A 25,673-nucleotide genomic window follows, 5' to 3' on the forward strand; every position below is an offset into this window, starting at 1 on the left:
TTCAGGGTTCTGCTGGACAGAGCGCTTACCGCGTATCTGTTCCCCACGTTCTTTGCAATTAGCCCATCATGGATGATCCATCATGGTTCACATTACGTCCACAAGCGCCAGATGAGTAGTTTGGGATTCAATGTCTTGCTCAACAACACTTCCACACACTTGGAGTCGGGAATAGAACCAGGAATGTTTGGTTCCAAAGATTGGTCTACCTACTGCACCCCGCGGCCCCCAAATCCACGGTCCACATATATGCAGCATGTTAATTGGAATACATATGAAATATTTTCCAATTGATGGCAACTCAAGGTTTCATTCATCCCGTAAACTATTTCTCTAATGTAAATGTACTACAGTTATTCTGAATGGAATTCAAGTCATTTTCAACCAGTTCAATTTTTTTTTCAAAATGCTGTTACTTGTCATACGGTAATTTAACTGTTTGATGTTAAACTGCACAGTGTGTAAAAGATTAAAATATTGGCAATGATAAGTTGTGCAGATACCTGAGCACCCAACACTATCATACAGGGTATGACGGGATTGCCCCGTGGGAAACGGTTGAATGCCTTCTTGGCTGCTCCATAAATAACCAAGAAATTACAAATATTTTAACTGAGAAGAAAACATGAAATGATATTAAAATGAACAAGTAAAACAAAAAATCCAAGTAAACCCTCTGTGTCCGCAAAGAGTAAGTGGATAAGACATTGCGCGAGTACCAGTGAGTGAATGTAGGTTACATTATATTTTTGTTTTGCTTTTTTCGCGTTTTGTTGTCTCGAATAGTTAGTTCAGATATATGGAAACTCAAACTCCCTACCCATGGGCTCAGCATCCATAGGAAGGGCCAAATGGGTCCGGTGCAATTTGAGCAGGATGGTGGCCAGAGTGGGGAACTGTGGCAGTCCTACTCTTGGCTGCAGAAGCTGGTTCTTAAAGCACAGCTTGGGCTCTGGAACCAGTCTCCCTGAGAGGGATTTGGTTTTCTACTCTGGAGTTGCTCCTGGTGAGAAATGTGGGCATACTGATTGCCCCCGAACTCAGCACCTCTGAGTCAGGGTTCAACTAAGTGGATGAGAGGCTAGCCTCCCTCTGCCTTTGGGTGCGGGGACAGGTTCTGACTGCTGTTTGTTGCTATGCACCCAACAGCAGTTCAGTCTACCCACCCTTTTAAGGGGTGGGCTCACTTGGTTGTGAGCTGGCTCTAATGGTGGGGGAGGGTGCCAGTCAGACCTGGCAGACCCATATATATTGTGAGGGTCTGTTGGGAATGTCTGGCAGAGTTCCTTGTCCCTTGAAAGAGTTTAGACTCCCACCTCCCGTAGAGCTTCAACTACGTCCTGAGGGAGGCGAGGGACATTGAGTCCTAGTGGGCCATGTTCCATGCTTTCATTGTCAAGGCAGTAGATGGGAGCTGTGGTCGTTAGATGGCCTGCGCCTGTCGGGTGGTAACCCCCGAACCCAATGGTGGACCCCAGTAGTGAGTGATGCAGTCAAGCTGGAGGAGGAGTCCTATAAGGCCTTTCGGCTCTTTGGGGCTCTGGAGGAGGTCCAAGTGGCACACGGCTGTGTTAGTTACCAAAGTAAAACCTCTGGTGTGGGAGGAGATTGTGGAGGCCACAGAGAACGTCTTCCAGAGGGCTTTGCGGAGAGCCTGGACCACCATCCTGCGGCTCGGGAGGAGAAAGCAGTGCACCATTAACACTGTGTACAATGGGAATGATGCACCGCTGACCTCTACTCGAGACGTTGTGGATCAATGGAAGGAATACTTCCAAGACCTCCTCAATCCAGACAACTCACCTTCCAATGAGGACTTTGGGGTGGGCCTAACTATTTCCGGGGCTGAAGTTACTGAGGTAGTCAAAAAGCTTTTCTCTGGCTCCTCAAGGTTCTGGATGTTGTGGGGCTGACCTTGCTGACATACTGGTGTAACAGTGCATGGATGGTGGGCGCAGTGCCACTGGATTGCCAAGCCGGGATGGTGATCCCCCTGCGGCACACCACCAGCCAAAAATTTTATAGGGATCCCCGGTTTGTACCATATTTGTACCAGCTACTTAAAAACGACAATAAAATCCCTCAGCATTTCTTAGTTTGTATAAAATTGTTAAACAACTTTTCACTTGGGCCTGGTCCCATTCATTTTACCTTACGATGCAAAAACTTGTCATCTGTGCAACCCTTCCCATTTAAACCCAAGAGAGACATGGGCAAAGAGGATAACGCTGAAGACAGAGGTCAAGCCTCAAATGAAGATGAACAAAGATGCAAAAGAGGCAAGAGTTTTCAAAAGTCGCCAGTGTGCATGCGGTAAATGGGTTCTTTCTTTGAGCTGGCTTCACTCATTTCTGGAGGACCTATTGTATGTTTGCGAAAGGCATAGCGTTTGGCTTTAGCGTCCATTCAAACTATCAGCATCTGTCAGCTCTTTCAGCTGCGTAGCTCTGTTAAATGCGTCAAATGTGTCCACAGTAGAGCGGCAAGAACACAGCTGCGGACTTTAGGAACTTATTAATGTGCACAAGCCATTTCTCATTTTTTTCTTCTCATCTTTTCCCTGCAAAAGCTGTGTAGAGTGGCATCTGTCTCTTTGTTTCCCTTGGATTGGAAATTGCATCCAAAAGCAGCACAATGTGGCATTATTACTGTATTATACCGTATCATACAGAGTGAAAGTTAACATGAGCGACCTCTACACCATTAACCAAGCATGTATTCTACCAGTAAAACAATGGTTGCGCCCCTGGATTCAAAAATGTGTTAAAGCAGTAAAGCATATTTATGCCTGGTTTGAGAGAGAAAGATGCAGAGAATAAGGCTGGATGGAAAAGGTTTATTCGCTGTGGCGACTACTGAAGGGAAAAGGCAAAAGGAAGAGAAGATTACTCCTTCCAGGGGTTTTAAAGGTTCGCTTTTAAACAATAAATCTCTGTACCCTATATTAACAATATAAAGTCATTCTAGTCAAATCGTCTTGAATAGGCATCTAATAAATACTAGGATTACTGCTGCACCACCTGAAGTACCACCAGTGTTATCATTAGCATTCACTCGCTTTTGTTCCTCATTGATTAATGCTGGCTGAACGAATTCTAGTGTCAGGTTGTCAATCTTCGTTTCCAGTGCAGTGACAACTATAGCATAACTTGTTGGTAAACTTCCCAACAATGATACAATTTGGTCTTCCTCTTCAATCACAGCTCCTATCGCTGATAACTTATCAGTCAACTCTTCCATTTGTTTGAGGTGCTCAGTCAAACCATCTCCTTCCTCCATTTCGCACCTGAAATATTTCTACTTCAGAAATAGATTGTTTGCCACCGTATCTCTCTCAAAATTGTCTTTCAGGGTAGTCCACACTTCTTTGGGAGTCTTAAAGCTTGTGATCAGGTACAACTGAGGTGAACTTACATTGAGCACTAACACAGAGAACGCTTTCTCTCTCTGTTTCATGAACCCTGTGCTGCTGCGTTAGCATCTGGAGCTACTATGTCTTCCTCTGTTAGCATACGCCACAGTCCTTTAGCCTTTAGCAGATACTCCATTTGAAATGTCCATGTTGCCCAATTCTCCGATTCGCTCAGCTTGCCAATAAACGGCTTGTCCTCCAATGTGAGTGCCCATAATACTGTTTACTGTCACACAATACTCAGTGTAATCCAGCCTTTTAGCTATGCACTGGGCCCATAACCTATTGTATTTCGAACATGAACTTTATTGCAGGAAGCATGAACACACAGAACGTTAGTTCTTCACTGGACACATACAAGTAGAAGGAGCACGATGATAGAGCAGTAGCGCCATCTATTGGTAAAAGTACCAGTCCTCCAACTTCTCGATCTCCACTCCCCATAGCCTCACCGTTCCACCAAAGTTCTTCTCATTCATACACATATCTGTCTTTCTGCAGTTAACTTTCATTCTTCTACTTTCCAACGCATACCTCCACCTCTCTAGATTTTCCTCAACCTGTTCTCTACTCTCACTACAGATCTCAAGGTCATCTGCAAATATCATGGACCATGGACATTCCTGTCTAACCTCATCTGTCAGCCTGTCCATCACCATTGCAAACAAGAAGGGCCTCAGAGCTGATCCCTGATGGAGTCCCACCTCCACCTTCACTGTTCCCCCCTACAGCACACCGCACCACTGTCCCACAGCTAGCATACATGTACTGCACCAGTCTAACATACTTCTCTGCCACTCCAGACATCCTCATACAATACCAGAGCTCCTCTCTTGGCACCCTGTCATATACTTTTTCTAGGTCTACAAAAATACAATGCAGCTCCCTCTGGCCTTCTCTGTACTTCTCTATTGGCATTCTCAAAGCAAAAACTGCATCTGTAGTGCTTTTTCTAGGCATGAGGCCATACTGCTGTTCACAAATGCTGCCTACTGCTCTCAGTCTGGTATTCGACTACTCTTTCCAATGAAATTATATTTTCATTGTATGGCTCATCAACTTTGTGCCTCTATAGTTTCCGCAGTTCTGCACATCCCCTTTATTCTTAAAAATGGGCTCCATCATACTTTGTCTCCATTCTTCAGGCATCCTCTCCCTCTAACATCCTGTTGAAAAATCGTCCACCCAGAGGCTTTCTCAACTCCTCCCTGAAAACCATACAACACTCCTCCCTTTTCAGCTTCCACTATTTTATCCTCTGCTCCGCCTCTGTCCTCTTGACCAGAGTCGTCCTACAAACCAGCATCCTATGCTGTCTGGTTACACTCACCTACAACTACTTTGTAGTCACTGATCTCTTTCAGGTTACCTTGTCTATACAAAATGTGGTCTTCCTGCCTACTCCTACCTTCACCCTTACAAATTACCCTATGCTCCTGTGTTTTCTGGAAAAAAGTGTTCACTTTAGCCATTTCCATCCTTTTTGAAAATCTACCACCGTCTCCCTCTGCGTTCCGATCCTGTATACTAAATCTGCCCGTCACTTCTTCATGTACACGTAGATCATGTAGTTCGTTTATATTGGGACTATGATAATAAACGTGAATCCACTGTGTATTCGTATGCAACTTTATTAGCAGCATCCTCGTAACATTGCGCCAACAACATAACATGAGTATAATGAAGGCTTCATTGCCTCATTGCTGCATGTTATGCAGAGTGGCTTGGGCTGTGGGAATCACCTGTTACAATATGTCCACATTTCAAGTAGAACTCCCGGTATTGTCTGTTAAAATCTTTCTTTTTCTTGGAAGTTGTAGGCTTCTCTTCTGTCTCTTCACTAGACCTTTTCCCCTTCGAACAGAAACTGTCCGTCTGACGTCTGTTTTTTACTCATTTTGCTAGCTTGTGGGTAACATTTTTGGCGCTCAAGTAACCGAGATGTAATCAAGATTCTGGTCATTTTTCAAAATAAAAGATTTGTCAAAGTAATGCTTGTTCAGACTCCGATAATAAATCAGAGGTGGGCAAACTTTTTGGCTCAGCGGCTACATTGACTTTTAGAATTTGACAGACGGGCGGGTCAGTTCAAGATACGATACAGATAAATAAAAAACGCATATGCAAACTGTAGATATCAGACTCGTCGACATTTGCTTCGAAAATAAAATCAGCTTGGTTTTGAAGGCTCTGACGTTTGCTTACTTTTGCACAAACCGTTTTTTCCCTTGTAGATTCACGTCCAGCTCATTTATGTGTGTCAGTATGACCACAGTAAAGGCTGAATCACAAAGCCAATCTGTGTCATTCAGCTCAGGAAAACTCAAGTGTTCTCAAGTAGCTCCAAAATTGAAACAATCTCCTGTTTGAGCTCCCACATTTATTGATCCAATCATTTAATCATTCACATCAAGTATAAATTCTGTGCCAATCTTTGGCGGGCCGGATTAAAAAGACCAATGGGCCAGATGTGGCCATAGTTTGCCCACCCCAGTAATAAATCCAACGGATATAATTGATTATTTCTTGGGAAGCCCGGTACCAATTGATCCACAGACTGGTACTGGTCCGCGACCCAGGGGTTGGGGACCACTGTTGTAAAGTGCACAGTGTAATATTCCGTGGAATATGTTGATGCTTTAATGTTGATGCTTCAATGCTGATGCTTTAATGTTGATACTGTAATGTAGATGCTACGTAAACTATATAAGCTGTACCAACCGACCCATTACGGGATTCTGGATTCAGGATTCTGGATAACACTCTGCCATTAAATCAAGCACCCGCTCGAACTGTCGCACTGACCGTCATCGTACACACGGTGTACCTGATAACAAAAGATGGAGTCAAGCCGGATCCAGCAAAGATTGCGGCTGTCAGGGACATGGAGCCACCCAAGGACAAAGATGAACTCGTAACCATTCTTGGCATGGTCAACTGCCTGTTGAGGTTTGCCCCCATGCTGTCTGACATTAAGGCACCTCTGCGACATCTGTTAAAAGAGTCCAGTGAGTGTGTTTGGGATGCACAGCACGACGAAGCATTTAAGAAAATGAAAGACCTTATAACACGCAAGACAGGCCCTGTTCTTGTTTTCTATAATCCCAAGACAGAGCTTAGGCTACAGGTGGATGCCTCAAAGTATGGTCTAGGTGCAACTCTCCTACAAGAGGGTAAGCCCATCGGCCATGCATCCAAATCTCTCACAGACAGTGAAGTGAATAATGCTCAGATCGAGAAAGAGCTATATGCCATCTTGTTCGGATGCAAGCGTTTTCCCCACTACATGTATGGACGTCATGTCATTGTGGAAAGCGACCACAAGCCACTGGAATCCATTCTTTGCAAGCCTCTTACTGCAGCTCCTCCGAGATTACAAAGAATGATCCTCCAGTTACAAAGGTACGATTTCACTGTCATTCACACACTAGGCAGAGACATTCCTCTCACAGATGCTCTCTCAAGGAAATCACTGCCTGACCCTGATGACAGCTTCAAGGAAGGTATGAATTTGCATGTACATACAGTGTACCACAGCCGACCCGTCCGTGACACAAAAGTAAAACTAATACAAGAAGAAACTGAAAAGGACCCTCAATTTAGACTTCTGAAAAGGACAATTCAGGATGGATGGCCTGAGGAGAAGAAACCGTGCCCTCAGCGCATTGCAGAATACTGGAACTATCGTGACAAACTGTCTCAGATGAACAACATTCTTTTCAAAGGGGAAAAGATAATAGTGCCAGTCACTCCGCCCGGAAATGTTATCCAAAAGTCACATAGGCCACATGGGCACAGAAAAGTGCAAGCAAAGAGCTTGTGACATATTGTTTTGGCCTGGGATGAATATACAAATAGAAGACATGGTTGCGAAATGCCCAGTGTGTTTGGAGCACAGACCAGCAAACACCAAGGAGCACATGATCAGCCACACAATCCCCAACAGGCCATGGCAAACAGTTGAAGCTGATCTTGTCACCTGGAACAACGACAACTACATTGTTACCGTTGATTACTACAGCAGATACATTTTGAGTTGGACAAACTGCACAGCACCACTTCATCAACAGTCATACACAAACTCAAACCATCTTTCGCAAGGCATGGTATTCCTGAAATTGTAATCTCAGACAATGGCCCACAATATGCAAGCAAGGAGTTTGAGTCATTTGCAAATATGTGGGATTTCTAACTTGTAACTTCAAGTCCACAATACCCACAGAGCAATGGTCTTGCAGAGAAAGCTGTCCACATCGCCAAGACGCTCATGGAAAAGGCCAAAGTTGACAACAAGGATCCATACTTGAGCCTACTTGAGTATTGCAATACACCATTTGACAATTTCAAATCACCAGCCCAGCTGCTGATGACTCGACGCCTTAACTCAATTCTTCCAAGCACCCATCATAAGCTAAAACCCAAAACGGTAAGCCACAAAGCTACTCACAACATAAGAGCTTCTTGCCGAAGCCACCAGAAAAAGTATTATGATAGAGCCTCAAAGCCACTCTCAACTCTTCACCCAGGACAGAGGATTCGCTTTCGGGACAATGGATGTTGGAAACCAGCTGTTGTTGTTAGTACAGCAGACAGTGCCAGATCATACCACATCCAAACACCAGACGGAGTTCAATACAGGAGAAATCGTCGCCACCTGACGGACTCTAAAGAAACCGTTCCCACTGGACCACTTTGAAGTTAAGCATGCACCTGAAGGGACTGACTGTAACTCGAAGTCACCACCAACTACTAACTACCATACTCGTCTGGCTGTGAGGTCAAACCCAGAGTCAACTCTGATCTCTAACCTTTGTCTATGCTTAGCCTAAGTTTTCAGTCTATTTGGGTTTTCGTTCAAAGTTGTATACAGGTCAAATTTACTGTACTCCATTCTGTTCATTAGTCCGCTTTACCACAAAGAGTTATTGTTTTCTTTTAAAAGAAGGGGGATGTAAGTTTCCGTGGAATATGTTGATGCTTTAATGTTGGTGCTTCAATGCTGATGCTTTAATGTCGATGCTACGTACACTATATAACCTGTACCAACCGACTCGTTACGGGATTCTGGATTCCGGATTCTGGATAATGCTCTGCCATTAAATCAACCACCCACTCGAACTGTCGCACTGACCGTCATTATACACGGTACATTTCTCAAACCGAGAAACATAACACACAGGGCAATAAAAAAAATACTGACCAGTAACCATTAGCTCACACTGAAATTTAAGCATTGAATATTTTAAGAAAACTTGAATAATATATATATTTATTTAAATGACCATTCTACATTTTCAATGGTAAATAAAAGAAATGTTCTCATTAAACATCTTCCTCTTCACTCTAGAAGGTGAATGGGGTTCTGGAGAGTCCCACGGGCACAGGGAAAACTCTGTGCCTGCTATGTTCTGTCCTTGCATGGAGGGAAAATTTTAAGGACACCATCGCCGCTAGTAAATTTGCAGAAAGGCTGAGAGAGGAGGAGTTATTCCCCAACACAGCCCTGTCATCCTGGGGGACAGGTGCAACAGATGGAGTCACACCAAGTATGTTCATTTCATCCAACCACACAGTGCTAAGCAAATAACAATATACCATATCAGTAGGTTCTCATGTCTTCATGTTCTAGTAACTGCCTACTTTGATTGTTTCAAATTCAGCACCAAATTATATTTTTGTCTTTGAACGGGGTCAGGTTTTTTCCAGGTAATACTGGTGCAGTGTAAACCTTTTTTTGTTGAATATATTGTGGTACTGGACCTCTAAATCCATTCCCAATCTCATATGGATTGTGCTAATATTCCCTATTTACTGGTCTTGATCAAAAACCTTACATTTCACTAAACCAAAACATATAGAAGCATGTAACTTGAAGTTATCACATCCTAGTCCTATGGAGTTTCTGCCAGTCACAGAATGAACGACTGAATCTAAATCGGAGAAAATCCGCAACACTGTCTGATTGCTTTCCCTTTGCTCTGTAATGCAGAAACAGAGAAAATATGTAGTGCACACTAGGGGAAGGTGCTTTTGTAAGCTGCTTGGTTACAACTGGAAACACTGGAAATGGAATTCCTGGCGTAATAGACCAATAATTTGGTCTTACTAGACTACCCACAGAATTATATCAGATATCAGTATTTAGACTCCTCTGTTGTAATAATTTAATATACAATGGCAGCCTTGTCAGGAAGACTGGCTTATGAAAAAAACTTGTGTGGCGCAGCAAATTATAGATCTTATTTCTTATTATTGTCTTCTAGTCTACTATACAGATGTTCCCAAGATCATATATGCTTCTAGGACACACTCTCAGCTCACCCAGGTTATCCGTGAGTTAAAGAAAACCTCATACAGGTAAAAAGCTCTTTTTACTTTAGTTCTTTTATGTAAATATTGTTGGATCACTGACAGTAATGCCAACATTAAAACTTATCCAAAAAGTAAAACAATACCAGTAAAGTTGTTGCATTTTTTCACAATCAAAAAAATCACAAAATGAAAATACTGTTATCGTAAAACTTGGAATTCAAAAAAATGAGCTTAGTTTATTGTCCTAGAGCGTGTTTTCTGTTTAGCATTTGGATTATTTATATATTCATTCATTCATTGTCTATATTCCTTAACCTTGCTGTCATTGCCCAAAGGAGGCTTGAATTTTTGAAAGTTGAAAAAAATGTAAGGGTAGTTATAAGTTGTGGTTGCACAATTCAAGAGACTTATTTTAGTGTTAACCCTCATTTTGATGTCTTTCTGTCTTTTGTTGAACCAGACCAAAGGTGTGTGTTTTGGGATCAAGAGAACAACTCTGTATCAACCCAGAGGTCTTGCATCAAGAGAGCAATCATGTCAAGGTGAGGAATTTTCATCAGAACACCTCTGAAAATACCCTCTATGGAATCGTTTGTCAAAATTAACTACAAGTTAAGAGCCCAAATGTATATATCTCACATTGTTCTCATGGTGACCCTCAAGGTTAGGTGTAGGCGCCCACCGGAAAATCTCGCAGATACTTTATCAAGTTATCATGATAAAGTTTCACCACCCAGCCCAGACAGGGAGGTTTCCTTAGTCACAATGTAAAACACAGAGCATTGCGAACCATAATAAACAGTAGATAGAAAAAATAACACTAATAATTCACAATATTAATATCTTTAAAATTTCCAGGTCCACATGTGCAGAGGAAAGGTTTCCACCAGGACATGTTCCTTCTACAACAATCTGGATGGTATGTATAGAGAAAAATAAGTGTATTTTTGAATAGACCACAACTTCAGTGATATTCTGTTGAGCAGGCATGTATTTTGAGGATTTGTTTTTCTGCAATATTTCTGCAGTTAGGTTTCTCATTATTGTAAATGCTTCCATATTCTAATTTACCTGCTTACCTTGCACTCAGGACTGTGGGGATGGTATAGCTTATCCCAACTGTCATTGGGTAGAAGACGGGTCATACCCTGGACAGTTGATCACAGGGCCAAATATAGTAGGGCAAAAAAGTATTTAGTCAGCCACCAATTGTGCAAGTTCTCCCACTTAAAAAGCTGAGAGGCCTTTAATTTTCATCATAGGTAAACTTCAACTATGAGAGACAAAATGAGGAAAAAAAAATCCAGAAACACACATTGTCTGACTTTTAAAGAATTTATTTTCAAAATATGATGGAAAACAAGTACCGTATTTTCCGCACTATAAGGCGCACCTAAAAGCCTTTAATCTTCTCAAAAACCGACAGTGCGCCTTATAACCTGTTGCGCCTTATATATGGATCAATATTTAGCCGCAAGAGGTCTCGCAACTAAGGGAAGCAACCGCCGACTCTATTTTCTCCCGTAGAAGTAGTGCGCGGTGCATGCTGGGATATATGACTGCGCAAAGTGTGCATTTTCATTTCCATTTGTGTGTGTGTGTGTGTGTGTGTGTGTGTGTGTGTGTGTGTGTGTGTGTGTGTGTGTGTGTGTGTGTGTGTGTGTGTGTGTGTGTGTGTGTGTGTGTGTGTGTGTGTGTGTGTGTGTGTGTGTGTGTGTGTGTGTGTGTGTGTGTGTGTGTGTGTGTGTGTCGCTGAAGTAGCAGCTGTAAAAATGGTAAAGGGGAATTCCAGTCCCACACCACTTGTGAGTGTATAAAGACCCCCAATGGCACCTTTCAAGAGACACGCTTACGACGCAGAGTTCAAACTCAAGGCAATCAGTCACGCAGTGGAACATGAAAATAGAGCAGCGGCAACAGAATTCAGCATAAACGAATCAATGGTGCAACATTGATTCGACAATGGTGCAACAGGATGACCTGCACCAGGTAAAAACAGAGTTTCCGGGGGAACAAAGCGAGATGGCTACAGTTAGAGGACAAACTTGAAGAGTGGGTTGTTGAACAGAGAGCAGCAAGTAGAAACGTCTCTACAGTCACTACTCGAATGAAGGCAACAGCGGTCTCATTCATTCTTTCCTTTACACGGCTCAGTCGTTCTGCTTCCTCTATAGAAAAACAGCTCCAAAGCATGATGTTCCCACCCCCATGCTTCATCGTTGGTATGGTGGTATTTGGATGCAACCAGGCATTCTTTCTCCTCCAAACATTTCATCTGGTTTCATCTGACCATAGGACAGTCTCCCAATCCTCTCCTGGATCATCCAAATGCTCACTAGAAAACTTCAGACAGGCCTGGACATGTACTGGCTTAAGCAGGGGGACAGGTCTGGCACTGCAGGATTTGAGTCCCTGGCGACATAGTGTGTTACTGATGGTAGCTTTTTTTACTTTGGTCCCAGCTTTTTGCAGTTCATTCGCTGCAGGTACTTGGATTTTTGCTCACCATTCTTGTGATCATTTTGATCCCATGGAGTGAGATCTTGCCTCAAATTGAGGTAGATTATCAGTGGTCTTGCATGTCTTTCACTTTCGAATAATGGCTTAAGCAGGGGGACAGGTCTGGCACTGCAGGATTTGAGTCCCTGGCGACATAGTGTGTTACTGATGTTAGCCTTTTTTACTTTGGTCTCAGCTCTCTGCAAGTCATTCACTGCAGGTTCTGGGATTTTTTGCTCACCAGGATTATTTCTCCTCACTCTGTCTCTCATCATTGAAGTGTACTTGTGATGGAAATTACAGGCCTCTCTTATCTTTTCAAGTGGGAGAATTTGCACAATGGGTGGCCGACTAAACTTTTTTGTTTTTGTGACTTTTTTGCCCAACTGTATAGAGATTTAACACTCAATTCACTCTCTCACACATCTGGGCAATTTTTGGTCTTCAGTTAACCCTCTGCATTTTGTATTATGTGAGGAAAACTAAGGAAATCCTGGAGGAAATCCATGCTCACACCCTGTTGCAATTGACCCAGCATCCTTCATGCTGTGAGATGAGGCACTAACCACTGCGCCACCCTTATTTACCTCTTTTAAATTAAATTATTTTTGCTTGGTCTTTTTCAGAGAAAAGCACTGACAGAGACCTGACAAATTCTATTCTGGATGTGGAAGACCTGGTCAAATTTGGGAAAAAACAGAGGTATCATCTTTTTCATTAACAACAGTTTTTAACACACTTCGCTACTGTGCTGCATTTCTAAGAAGAGAAGTACCGAAAATGCTGTTTTCCAAGGACCAATTCCTTCAATTATCAATTGATGGCACCATTTTTTTAAACTGGATCATTCATCATCATTTTATGAGTTCAGATCAGGGGTGGGCAAACCTTCTTGCTCGGGCTGCATCGACTTAAAATTTGACAGATGGCCCTGGTCGCCACAACATACAATACATATAAAAAAAATGCATTAGTTAACAGTGCATATTAGACTCGATTGACATTTGCTTTGAAAATAAAACCAGCTTGCTTTTGAAGGCTCTAGACGTTTGTTTGCATTTCATGCACAAACCGTTTTTTCCCTTGTAGCTTCATGTCCAGCTCATTCACATGTGTCAGTACGTCCATAGTAAAGGACAAAGTGACATAATGAGCTCCAAGAGAATAGCCTGCTTGGAGGCTACTGAGGTAAGAAGGATATCTGGCCTTAATGTAGTCTTGGCAACCGTTTTTGGGAACTTCAGCTGCTTCCCCAGATCAACTCTCAGCTCCCGATTGCACACCGTTGCCAACAAGCCAGAGGTGTTTTTGATGGCCACTGCAGACTTTTCCAAGGCTCTAATGAAAGCAATAATGTTCTTTACTGGGCGAAGGCTCTCGCTGTGGCTGATCCTGCTGCAGATGGGATCAACTATGGCCTTCAGGACTTGGCCATGTCACCAGTGATAGCACCCTTTGCTCAGGGCTTTTGGACAGCAGCTAAGGATGTGTTCCAAAAATCCTCTCCTCTGGCAGAGGGGGCAAACTCATTTCTCAAGTGAAGAGGTTGGAAATCCTCGGCAGCACTGCTTTGAATAAGAAGTGAATACAACAGCTTGGTCCATGTGACCTTGCGCTTTACAGCTTGCACCCATCTCGTCCAGGCTCCCTGCTGCCACATTCCCACCATCTGGCTGGCTCGCTTCTACTCAACTCCTGCAATTGCTCAAGGATCAGCAACCTCCTCTCTTCCCCTTGTGCCATGCCATAAAGTGCTCTACTGCTGCCTAGACCAGTTCTCCACTTCACCCTGTCCTAACTTTGATCACAGCCTGAGCAACCCTAGAGTCACTGGACTCCCAATATGTAATAACATGGAATTTATAGAATATTCTCTGTTAATGCAACCTTTGAATAGTGTACTGATAGTAATTGCTAAGTACTGCTACTAGGCTAATACAGTGATACTAATAATAGGCCTAGCTTTTACAAATACTTTAAAGTAAAATAAAATACAATTAACAAATAAACTATGCTTTAGAATTGTTATGATATAATGCACCATGTTATTACATTTCCTAGAGAACAAAAAAGTTGCAAGTGCATTTTGTAATAATCTTCTCAATATGTAATAACTGATTAAATAATGCGGCAAAATTTATTACAAAATGCGTTAAGGCAGTTTATTACAAAATGCGGCAGTTTATTACAAAATGCACCGTTATTACAAAATGCAGCTCAACAAGGTCCCATCATCAGGATGTTCTCCAAAAAACAGTATACATTGGGAAGCCCCTGAAGCACCCAATCCATGATTCACTGGAAGATAGAGGGTGCTGACGGGTGCCCAAAAGACATTTGGGTGTAACGGAACAGTCCTTTGTGTGAGGGTGAGGTATTTGCCTGAGCTCTCCTGAACTGGCATTTGCAGGTATACCTGAGAGAGATCCAGTTTGCTGAAGCACTGCCCCAAGCTAGCGAGGCAAACAGATCTTCTATCTTGGGGATAGGATAATGTTCTGCACAGATTGTGGGTTGATGGTCACTTTGAAGTCCCCGCAAATACGTACATCCCCTTTTTCTTTATAATGGGCACGATGGGGATGGTCCATTCGCTGAACTGCATTGGAGAAATCCCTTCTAGTTGCTAAAGGTACTCGAGCTCGTCCTCCACCTTGGGCCTAAGCACATAAGGGACAACCCAGCCTGACAGAACTTGGGCTGATTATCCAGCCTGATTGTCAGCGCTACCGCAAAGTCCTTTAAAGTTCCCATTTCACCTTTGAACACCTAAGCGTGGCTGTCTAGAATTGTTCCCAATGTGTCATCTTTTCACATGTGATGAATGGATTTCGCTTATGCTGTTGCTCTCCAGTTCAGTCTCACACATCTCAACCACTCACAGCAAAATAAGGGGGGTCTGTTACCTTTGAGCACATATGGGGGATCCATGCACTTTGTTTATTCATCTGCACCCTAACTTTGACCACGGAGGGCAATGACTTGGCCAGTGTGTGTTTTCAGCAGGATGTGGGTGGGTGCAGAGGAATGTGGCTTAATTACAGCTTCTCTGAGATAATGGACACTGCTGCGCCCATGTCGAGTTCCATTTTGGTTGTTTGACCCTCAACTTTTGTCCTTACCCAGATTACAGCAGAGGCTGGGTTATCTTGCTATGCAACATTTGCTCTCTGTTTTCCCCGATTGGCTACATCTACCATTTGTTGGGCGACATCTGTGTCAGAATCATTGGTATCAGTGTCAAGCTATTGTCTCTTTGAATTTTTTCCTCCATTTGTTGTCTTTCATCTCCCACATTGTGGTTCCAGCTTGGCCTGCTCTCTTTGCATGTGTGTGAGATGTGGCTTTTCTTAACACAGCTGTGGCAACTTTGGTCCTTGTAAAAGCAGCCTCTTTCAGAATGGTTTGTCCTACCACATCTGGTGCATTTGCTCCCTGGCATGCATGGGAAAGAAACTGCATTTACTGTCAGGGAGCTGCAAAGCTACTGAGACTTCCTTGCCACTGTCTCCATAGATATGGCGATTTCCACTGCTTTCTGATAAGCGAGGTCGGCTTCTGATAATATCCTCCTCTGTATGGCCTTGCTACTGAGGCTGCAGACCAACCTGTCCCTAAGTGCATCTTGCAGGTGCGCCCCAAATTCACAAGGTTCAGACAATTTCTTTAAATCCGTAATGAATTGTGCAATTGGCTCGCCCTTTGCTTGATGACTTTCATGGAAGCAATATCTTTCAATAATCACGGTAGGTTTGGGGGAGAAAGGGGTATGTTCCACAACCTGATCATAAGTTTTCCCCCCTGGTTTCTGCGTGTAATCAAGCTGCACAGCAATCTATGCATTATTGCCCAAATCACACTCGGAAGTATTCGTGTCATCCTCTATGCCATTTCACAGCACAAAGTTTTCAAATCTCTCCACATATGTTGACCACTTCTCCGTTACTTTGTCAAAAACCCCGACATGACCTACGATCCCCACCATCTTCCTGACTAAACGTCAATATTATATTATATTACATATTAGCCACCACCAACTAGCATGTTCATCAAATTAGAGCGGTACTACACAATTATTTTCTGATATATCCCCCTAGGAAGAAGAAAACATTTTGCATGCTCCTCTCCACTCTCCACGGCCTGGAAAGCAGCGTTTTGTCTATAAAACTGTTATATGTACAACTATGCTTAATATTCTATCCTTATTAACATTTAAGAAAAGAAAAAAGAAAGAAAGAATGACTTTATTAACAATGTTTTTTAGTCTGTAACAGAAAAGCCTTAAAATGCATCAATTTGCCTGAAATTTAAAAAGATTCAATCCTTTTTTAATCTATAAACTTTTTTTGACTGACTGAACCATTTTGATACTGAAACATAAAATTGAACAGAATAATTAAATAATAATAAATTCAAATTGATCAACAACATTTACTCAGAAGCACAATATATAAAACACTTTAACCTACAAAACAAAGATGAGTAAAACAATTTGTGCTTTTTTTTTGTTTTGTTTTTTTAAATCAACATGAGGAAGTCAGGATTAATCGCTACAATGAGCATGTTTTGCAGTGTACAGCTTTTTGAAGCATGACACTGCAACTCTCAGCTCAAAGTAAACACACTGGCCTCTCCTTATCTCCCACTGTAGTCACAGTGAAGCAAAGCGTTACATACACTTCGTCATATTGCCTCATCTTAGCTTTCGGGTAAATTATGTTGTTTCTTTTTCTTTGTTACTCACCGCCTTTCTTATAATCCCTGTTAAATATTTTGGTTTCCATGGTTGCACTTCATATCGTTACTCTGTGCTGTGTATGCACATGCTCGGTGCAAAAAACCCCTACACCATTGAGCAGCGGTCGGGAACCTATGGCTTGCGAGCCATATATGGCTCTTCCAGTGACGGCATATGGCTCCCAGACAATTTTTAGTTGAAAAAAAAAAAACAGTTTTGGAGCGAGCAGGATTTGCGGCATGTCTAATATGCAATGATAAAATTGAATTGATGAAACAGTCAAATATAAAGGGGCACTTCGAACAAAGTCATGCATCACCAGAGGTCGCATTAAAAGTAAGACATATTTAATTTATTATACGTTAAAAATACTATATGCCTCTCAATTAAATAAATCTGGAATTATTTGGCTGTTATGGCTCTCCCGGTCAACAAGGTTCCTGACCCCTGCTATAGAGCTAATACCCTTTGCATGCTCTGACAATGAGGGCACCACTGCCACCTACTCTGGATGTGCAGTTACACTTTATTCAAGTAAGTAAAAATACGCGCCCAACTATTTGGGAAGCAATGAACTAGAGACAACACTTCTCCCAACAATTTTCAGATGTCCTGTGTCCAGAAGTTGCTTCATCACTGGGGGGTGACTGCAGGCCTCCTCCTGCATCTCACCAGGTGTATTTCCTGCATGCTGACCTTATCGCTAACTGTATACAGTTCATCTTGGCCTGGTGGATCTATAGGACATGCTGGTTCTTGCATATCTCGCTACATTTTCTTCCCATTGATATTTGTCATTGTCCTTTGTTCAATGGGATTCTATTCCCACCCTCTTGGGAATCCCTGGGGGTATTTTTCTTGTTAGTTGATCCGTAGTTTGTTATGGGTTTCTTCCACTCTGAAGATATAGTTCGGGATGCTACCCCACCCTGCCCTGGTGCCATGTTTCTGGCAGTCCACTGTCTGTAGTTATCACCAATATGCACAAGCACGAGCACAGAGGTAACACGAGCAACCCCGGTCATCAACCCGACCCTGGGTTAAAATGTGTTTTATAAGTTGTGATTTTTAAAAATATGAAGATTTCTTCGTGTTTTTTTTTTTTTAAAAAACACATTTGAGTATGAGACAAACAGTAAAGCGTATTATGCTTATTAGTCCTCCCAGATGGGGTTCTCTGAGGACCTTCGGAAATAAAGACCTAAATTATAATATAATACAAGTGTATTGTATTGCTTTGTTTTAAACTTTAAAACAAAGCAATGTAAAATAAAGCACAGTGTATTGTATTGCTTTGTTTTAAACTTTAAAACAAAGCAATATAAAATAATGTATTATATTGCAATTTAGGTCTTTATTCCCGAAGGTCCTCATATAACATTTGTCATACTTCTGATTGTTTTTTTTCCTGCAGGGTCTGCCCTTATTATCTATCCCGTTCCTTGAAACATCAAGCAGATTTGATTTTCATGCCATATAACTACTTACTGGATCCAAAGGTAAGCTGGATGTTTATTACCATGTTGTGGTATCAGACATTAAAAAAAAAGTGAATGGGACATTTTTCTGTTATCTCTTTGTTGGAGCAGTGTTTGCCTGATAATGGATTTGTTTTAGCAGTTGAAATGAAGCACATGCAGAATGTTCTTTATTGTGTGTTTTGTGTAACAGTCAAAATATGATCATAAATATCAAATAGATCCAAAACAAAATAGGACACTCAATCAGGGGGATTGCATTGCTCAGGAGTAAGTAACTATGAACAAAATGTCCGATTCAGTTTCAATTTTTGGTATGAAACAAGCACTGTGTGCTCATAAAGTTTTAGTTAAATCTATAGTTTGTGACACAAAAGAAGCATATGCCCTGATTTGCTGAGACAGGTGCAAACTAGGCCCTATCCACTTACCATTTCACTCCAGTAATTAAGTACTGGTAATCCACTTTTCTTTTCAACAGAGTCGCAGAGCACATAATATTGATCTGAATGGAGCTGTGGTCATCTTTGATGAGGCCCATAATGTGGTATGAACTTTTGCCATTCAATACTACTGCTTTTTTCCTTTGTGTCTGCAAGCTTAATGTTCCGAAGTTGCCTGTGCGTGTGTTGCTTGCATGCGTAATGATGAACAATCACAAGAATTAATGGAAAAAAAAGGGCCAATACTCAGGTACAGCTGCTAAGGATTCCCCACAGGTGTCAGTGCCAGAAGCCTGATCATACTGAATGTCATTCAGTTTCTTCTTATTATCCTTTTGTCTTGAACCCCCCTCTCTCTTTTATACTATTTGTTTCTGTCTTAGCCGTCCAACGTGCCCAATGGTTACGCTTGCTCTAATGGGGGTGAGGGAGGGGTCCATGTTGTTGACGTGGATGTCATTTCATGTGGCTGTGGAGGCTGATTTTAGATTTGCACTCGTCCACAGACACATGTCCTGATGTTGGGTCTGCCTGCTGGTGTCATTGTCTTGTGTCTTGTGGTCCTCCTTTGAATGAAGATATTGTCCATTTGTTCAGTTGCTTTGATGCAGGTAGCTTGCCAAGCTGGTCTGTGTTGTGCTAGCGCCTCGAGGTGGGCAGGATTGATGTTACAGCGCTTCAGGGGTTCTTTTATAAAGTCCTTGTGGCGCCTTTTCTGACCACCAGCAGCCCGCTTAGAGTTGTGTAGTTGTCCATAGAGGACTTTGCGCGGGAGGCAATAACCAGGCATGCGAATAGTGTGGCCAGCCCATTGTTGATCCCTGTTGGCCAGAGCTGCTTCCAAGCGCACAGGCGAGGGGGATTTGGTGCAGAGTTGAGCCATGACCTCAGTTTTCTTGGTGTTGACTTGGAGATTGAAAGATTTGTTTAGTGCTTAGATGATGTCCAGAGCATGCTGTGTAATGTCTGAGCTGTGTTGCCAGGACAGCACAGTCATCTGCATGCTGGAGCTCATGGATCTGGCAGGTTGATGTCCTTGTGTGAGCCGGAGCTGGTGGATGTCAAAGAGGCTACCATCGAGGCAGTATATCAAGTCTACACCATTTTTGTGCTGTAGAGCGCAGTGGAACAGTCGGGTGATCGCTGAGAGGAGGAGGTCAAAAAGCACTGGTGCCAGGACACTGCTTTGCTTCACCCCAACATTGACTTTGAAGGGCTCTGACTTGGAGCCTTCCTTTGACAACTCTGGCTTGCATTCCATTGTGTAGTTGTTGCAGGATGGAGAAGAACCTGGTTGGCACACCAAGTTTGCAGAGTTTTTTTCAGAGTATGTCACGGTTTATGGTGTCAGAGGGTTTGCTGAGGTCAATGAGGGCAATGTAGAGGGCTCTGTACTGTTCTCTGCTCTTTTCAGGTAGCTGCCGTAGTGCAAAAACCATATTAGCTGTGGATCTGGACTTCCAGAAATCACACTGCATTTCAAGGAGTGTACATTCTGAAATGTACTCCACCAACCAGGGAAGCATAATCTTTGCAAGCACTTTTCCTGCTGTGGAGAGGAGTGAGATTCCCCAACTGTTGCCACAGTCTGCTCTGCCCCCTTTCTTCTTGTGGAGGACAATGATGTTGGCATCCCTCCGGTCCTGGGGTACTTTCTCAGAGTGCCAAATTTGGGTGATCAGGAGGTGTACAAAGCATGTGAGAAGATGTTTTAGTACCTCTGCTGGGATACCACCAGGTCCTGGACTTAATTGTTTTTTTTAAGCTCCTGATAGCCTTGCGTGTTTCTGAGAAGTGTGGCAGGGTGTCTAGATGTCGCGTCTGAGGCACAACTGGCAGCTTGTCAAGAATGTTCGAGTCAATGGGGTTCGTGTGATTGAGGAGACTTCATAGTGATTGGTCCAGTGCTCAAGAGTCTCTTGGTGGTCCTTGAGTTTGCTGTCTTCAGCAGCAGATCGTACAGGGTTGAAGATCAGTTTCCTTGGACCATATCAGGCTTTAATGGCATCATAGAAGCCCCGTGTGTCATTGCAATCAGAAAGGTGTTGACATTCTTTTGCTTTCTGCAGCCACCAGGGGTCTTCCATGGCCCTTTAAGCCAGCTGTGTTTTGGCTCTTGTCTTACTGAAGTTAAATTTTAAGCTGGGGATTGCGGGATTGAAAGCAGAGCTTTGTGCACCTGCTGCTTATCTTGTAGAACCACATGGATAAGAGTTGTAATTAAAAAAGTCCTGGGCCTTTGAGGCTGCAGAGTGGATGGCTGCAGATAGAGCTGGACAGTCATTGACATTAGCATCCTCTTGGATATGGAAAAGGTTGCATGCAAGGTGGTGACAGGTTGTCAATGGTGTCTGGGCTGGTAAGAGCTGCAATGTTCAGTCTTCTGTTTGGGGCTGTCTTAGGGTGACAGGGTGGAATGACTAGATGCAGTTTGGATCTGACCATGCAGTGATCGGTCCAGCACACCCCACACATGGTAATCGTCATGTCTGGTCTATCCCTTTGGCGAACAATGATATAGTCAAGAAGACGCTAGTGTTTGGATCTGGGATGTTGCCACGTGGTTTTGATGCAGTTTTTCATGTGATGTTTGTGACAAGCAGCTGGTGTTTTACACAGAGGGATTGTAGCTGGCACCCATTGCTGTTCATTTTTCATACCCCATGCTGTCCAATGCCCTTATTTCAGATAAGATGTTCGGTACCCACTCTAGCATTGAAGTTGCCCATAAGTAGGAGTTTGTCTGTGGTTGGGATTTTCTGGATGAAAAGATGTCTGTAGCAGTCTTCTTTTACGCTTATCTCTGTGTCCAGGGTTGGTGCATAGGCACTGATGATGGTGGCAAAGTGTTTCTTGGCAAGAGGAATGCATCATGTCATGAACTCCTCGCCGATGCCTATAAAGGACTCTGAGATTTGCTATAGCAGTTTGGTCTTCACAGCATGGATGGTGCGTCCCCATGGATGTGACGCACACCTTCTGGAACCCCTTTCCAAAAGAAGGTGTTGTCAGCACCCGCCTCTGTCAGGCAATCCTAATCGTGTATCCTGGTCTCACTGAGTGCTGCAATGCTGATGTTTTTTCGCCCAAGCTCAAGGGCTACAAGAGTTGTTCTTTGGTGCGGCCTGTTGGTCGGTTCCGGCATGTCAAGAAGGGTGCGGACATTCCACGTGTCGATGTGCAAATGTATATTCTTTTTTGTTTTTTGGCCACAGTAAGGGATGTTCCAATGGCTGCGGCTAGCCATCCAGAGTTTGGGGGAGCAGACATATTCTGGATCAGGTCCTTCCCCATCAGGGGTAAGTAGTGTGGAGCTGCTCAGATGCAGTGAAAGCTGCTGAGGCGATGCGCTGCCCCATCCAGCAAAACAGCGACCATCACTCCACTGCTGCCTGTGTGCATGGTTTGGCTAGTCACTCCCAGCCACATCCTTGGTCTGTGCTTGCCGCCATTCCACATCTCCACAGGGCTTTTTTGGGATGTAGGGGAGGGGGGTGGATGGATCAAGGAGCATTCACAAGGGGAAGTAGAGTAGCTTCCAGTGTCGTAAGAAACTCACGATGACCTTCACTCTGGTTGAGCTGCAGAGGACTGCCGGTAGTCTGGTCTGCTGGGCTATTGCCTGTCCCTGTCTGCAGATTTGTGTTCAGCATTTACTCCCCTAGCCATCATACCTTCCCGGGTTTACCCATGTGGTAGTGGGGAAGTGGTTGGCACAGACACCTCTGGGGACCACTGCAGCTCTGAGATCTCCCACAAATTCAGCCTGGCCAGTTTCTGTTGGCTTCCTTTGGTTATGCCTCCACAATGAGGCATGGTGAGTCTTGATGAGGTGAAGGCTATGTACTGACCACAGAAGACTTACTGACTGCTTCCTGGACCCCATTGGGGCAGTCAGTGGCAGAGGCTTAAGGAAGGAGATTGGAGGCATCGCAACATGCAATGGCTCACTTACAGACTGCACTACACGTTTCAGCACACCCTGCTGATCACTCAGCCAGCCCACCTCTTTTACACACAGACACACACACCCACAGACACAAATATACACGAACACATCACTTAGAACATAACAGACCTATGCATACTCAGGCCCCTAAGACATTCAGTGGAAAGCAACAACATCAACAACTAAATCTTAATGCCACAAAAAGCCCCGAGTGCAGAATAATTGGTATAGATCATCGATGAATAAATAAGTGAAAAATTTTATGGTAATATGCTATTACTGCTGCTTTCAGGATCACTGAGACACATGAATCTATGGAAGCAAATCTGAGTGTTCCAGAATCTTAAGCTAAACTAAATTTCTCAGGGATGGCATGAGATTATAGCACCTTTTCTATTGTCTCTATTTTACATGCAGGAGAAGACATGTGAGGAGTCAACATCTTTTGACCTGACTCCCTATGATGTAGCATCAGCCATCACTGCTGTGGACAGCTTATTAATGGAGCAGGCAAAAGATGCTTCTGCTGGAGACTCACTCAAAGTCACAGACATTGGGGTGGAGTGCCTCAGTAATGGTCAGATTGTTTCTTTTCATTTGTATTCATTTCATTGTAATCAATTTTTTGTTTGTTTGCTCAATTTTTCAGGGCTGTGCTGTGAAATGTTGCCTATTATAAATACTGTTTTTTCACAGGAGAATATAGAATATAATACTTTCATTAGCACAAAAACGATAATAAAAAACTGATACAAAACAGTGTATTTTTAGCTATAAGTACTTTCTCTGACTGATTCAAAAAAAAATGTAGGATTAGGGTGATTGGAGACTTGGAAATAGCAGTAGATATAAAGACTGAATAGTAATAACTACTAACTTGGGCTTCTGTTCTAATAAATCCCATCTCTTATTACATATTAATATGACATATTAATTGTATGAACTCCCTCTCAATTTAACAGCATATTTAGGATTTAGGATTAGGAAATTGGTCTTCTTCAGGGGTTGCCACAGCTCATCAGCTTCCCCTATCTAACTTAATGCTCTGGATCCTCTTCGCTCATACCAACTTTAAGTCCTCTTTCACTACATCCATAAGTCAGTATTCCTCTAGACCCTTCCCTGGTAATTCCAACCTCAGCATCTTTCTACAAATATACTCTATCACCTCTGTATATGTCAAAATATCATAAGTGTGGCCTCTGACTTTTTCTCGCCAACAGTCTGACTGTCTCTGATGGACTTATTCCTCATCCTGTTTGTTTTCGTCACTCTCAAAAAGAACCTCAACATCTACATCTCTGCGACCTCAGCTCTGCTTCCTGTCTTTTTCTTCTTCTAGAATATCTTCTCTTGAACTCAAATTCCAAAGTCCCTTCTCTCACTCCCAAACTCTTGCATTTCCTCTTCTCTCTATGCTTATGGACATGACTTCCTTTTCCTCGTCGATGCACAGTAGCCTAATTTCTACTGGTGGCTGTAGGCCACAAATGGCCGATGTTAACCTGGGCCTTTCTCTGGTGAGAAAGATATATTTTGTTTGATTCCTTCAAGTTTTATGCCAGATGTCTTTCCTGACGCAATCCTCTGCATTCATCCTGTCTTGGGACTGACCCAAGGAGAATACTGGCTTGTGCTCCCTTGAAGCTGCATTAGAAAAATGGATAGATGATTGCCTTGGAATTTTCAGTTGATATTATTGTCAAGATTTTCAAGGAATAACACAGTATTGTTCTATATGTACACAATGTGTTCCACATTAAGAGAAGGAATAAGTGGCATGTTAATAATTTATAGCTGTAAAAATAGTTAAATGTTATAAGAACATATGTTTTGGTGTTTCATATGCTTCAATTACAGTTGAAATATTTTTCTATTTCAGGTTTGAAGACAGATATACACACCCTTGCTAAGATAAAACGTGAGTATTATTTACTTAATAAACACAAAGACTTAAGCCTAGAATTTGCATTGAGGATTATAAATCTGTTGGCATCTGAAAACTTACCCAACCTGTTTACCTTTACAGAGATCTTTCTGGATCTGGAAGAGGCTATTGATTCATATGACATTTCAGGTGACAAGGGCATAACAAAGCCTGGAATGTAAGTGAAAATGTTTGTTTGAATATTGAACAGATTATAAAGCATTTTTTTCGTTTTGTTTTAATATACGATCACTCTGTTTTAGCAACCTCTATAACTCATTCTCTCCCTACCAAGCATACAAGTCATCGTACACCCTTTGTTTTGCCTTTGCTACCTAGATCATTACCTTAGGGTGTATCTCCCTGTACTTCTGTGTGTTCTCTTCAGTACCCTCAGTGTCCCACTTCTTCTTCGCTAACTGCTTTCTCTGTATATTGTCCTGCATGTCCTCATTCAGCCATCAGGTCTCCTTACCTACTTTCTTTCCAGATGAGACACCAAGTACTCTCCTACCTGTCACTAGTTGTCCAGTCATCTGGAAGCTCTCCCTAACCACCCAGAGCCTTCCTCAACTCCTCCCTGAAAACCATACAACACTCCTCCCTTTTCAGCTACCACCAGTTTGTCCTCTTGATCTACCTTGTCACAAGAGTCATCTTACAAACCACCATCCTCTGTTGTCTGGCTGCACTCTCACCTTCCACTACTTTGCAGTCACTGATCTCTTTCAGATTACTTTGTCTTTACAAGAAATAGTCTACTTGCGTGCTCCTACCTTCGCTCTTACTGTATGTTACCCTATGTTCCTTTCTTTTCTGGAAAAAAGTGTTCACAACAGCCATTTCCTTTTTGTAAAGTCTACCACCATCTGTCCCTTTGCATTCCTATCCTGGATACCAAACCTGCCTCTCACT

At 42.8% G+C, this 25,673-nt stretch overlaps 1 protein-coding gene across 6 annotated transcripts in view; it reads left to right on the forward strand.

The window, feature by feature from the left end:
- rtel1 (regulator of telomere elongation helicase 1) overlaps window positions 1-25,673 on the forward strand; it is a 59,096-nt gene that overhangs the window by 5,740 nt on the left and 27,683 nt on the right. For 3 of the 6 annotated variants that reach the window (XM_086141347.1, XM_086141345.1, XM_086141346.1), the window contains exons 2-11: window positions 8,760-8,958; window positions 9,676-9,769; window positions 10,185-10,266; window positions 10,583-10,643; window positions 12,850-12,925; window positions 18,376-18,460; window positions 18,921-18,986; window positions 23,249-23,408; window positions 24,714-24,752; window positions 24,861-24,936. In XM_086141347.1, the coding sequence (XP_085997473.1) occupies window positions 8,760-8,958; window positions 9,676-9,769; window positions 10,185-10,266; window positions 10,583-10,643; window positions 12,850-12,925; window positions 18,376-18,460; window positions 18,921-18,986; window positions 23,249-23,408; window positions 24,714-24,752; window positions 24,861-24,936 (938 nt within the window). Of the gene's footprint in view, window positions 1-8,759; window positions 8,959-9,675; window positions 9,770-10,184; window positions 10,267-10,582; window positions 10,644-12,849; window positions 12,926-18,375; window positions 18,461-18,920; window positions 18,987-23,248; window positions 23,409-24,713; window positions 24,753-24,860; window positions 24,937-25,673 lie in introns of those variants that run through there. The other 3 variants (XM_086141349.1, XM_086141350.1, XM_086141348.1) reach the window with 3 other exon arrangements.

Source organism: Fistularia commersonii, chromosome 34 (genome assembly GCF_037954325.1).
Source record: "Fistularia commersonii isolate RoL2024-O1a breed Wild chromosome 34, RoL_Fcom_v1.0, whole genome shotgun sequence".
NCBI lineage: Eukaryota > Metazoa > Chordata > Actinopteri > Syngnathiformes > Fistulariidae > Fistularia > Fistularia commersonii.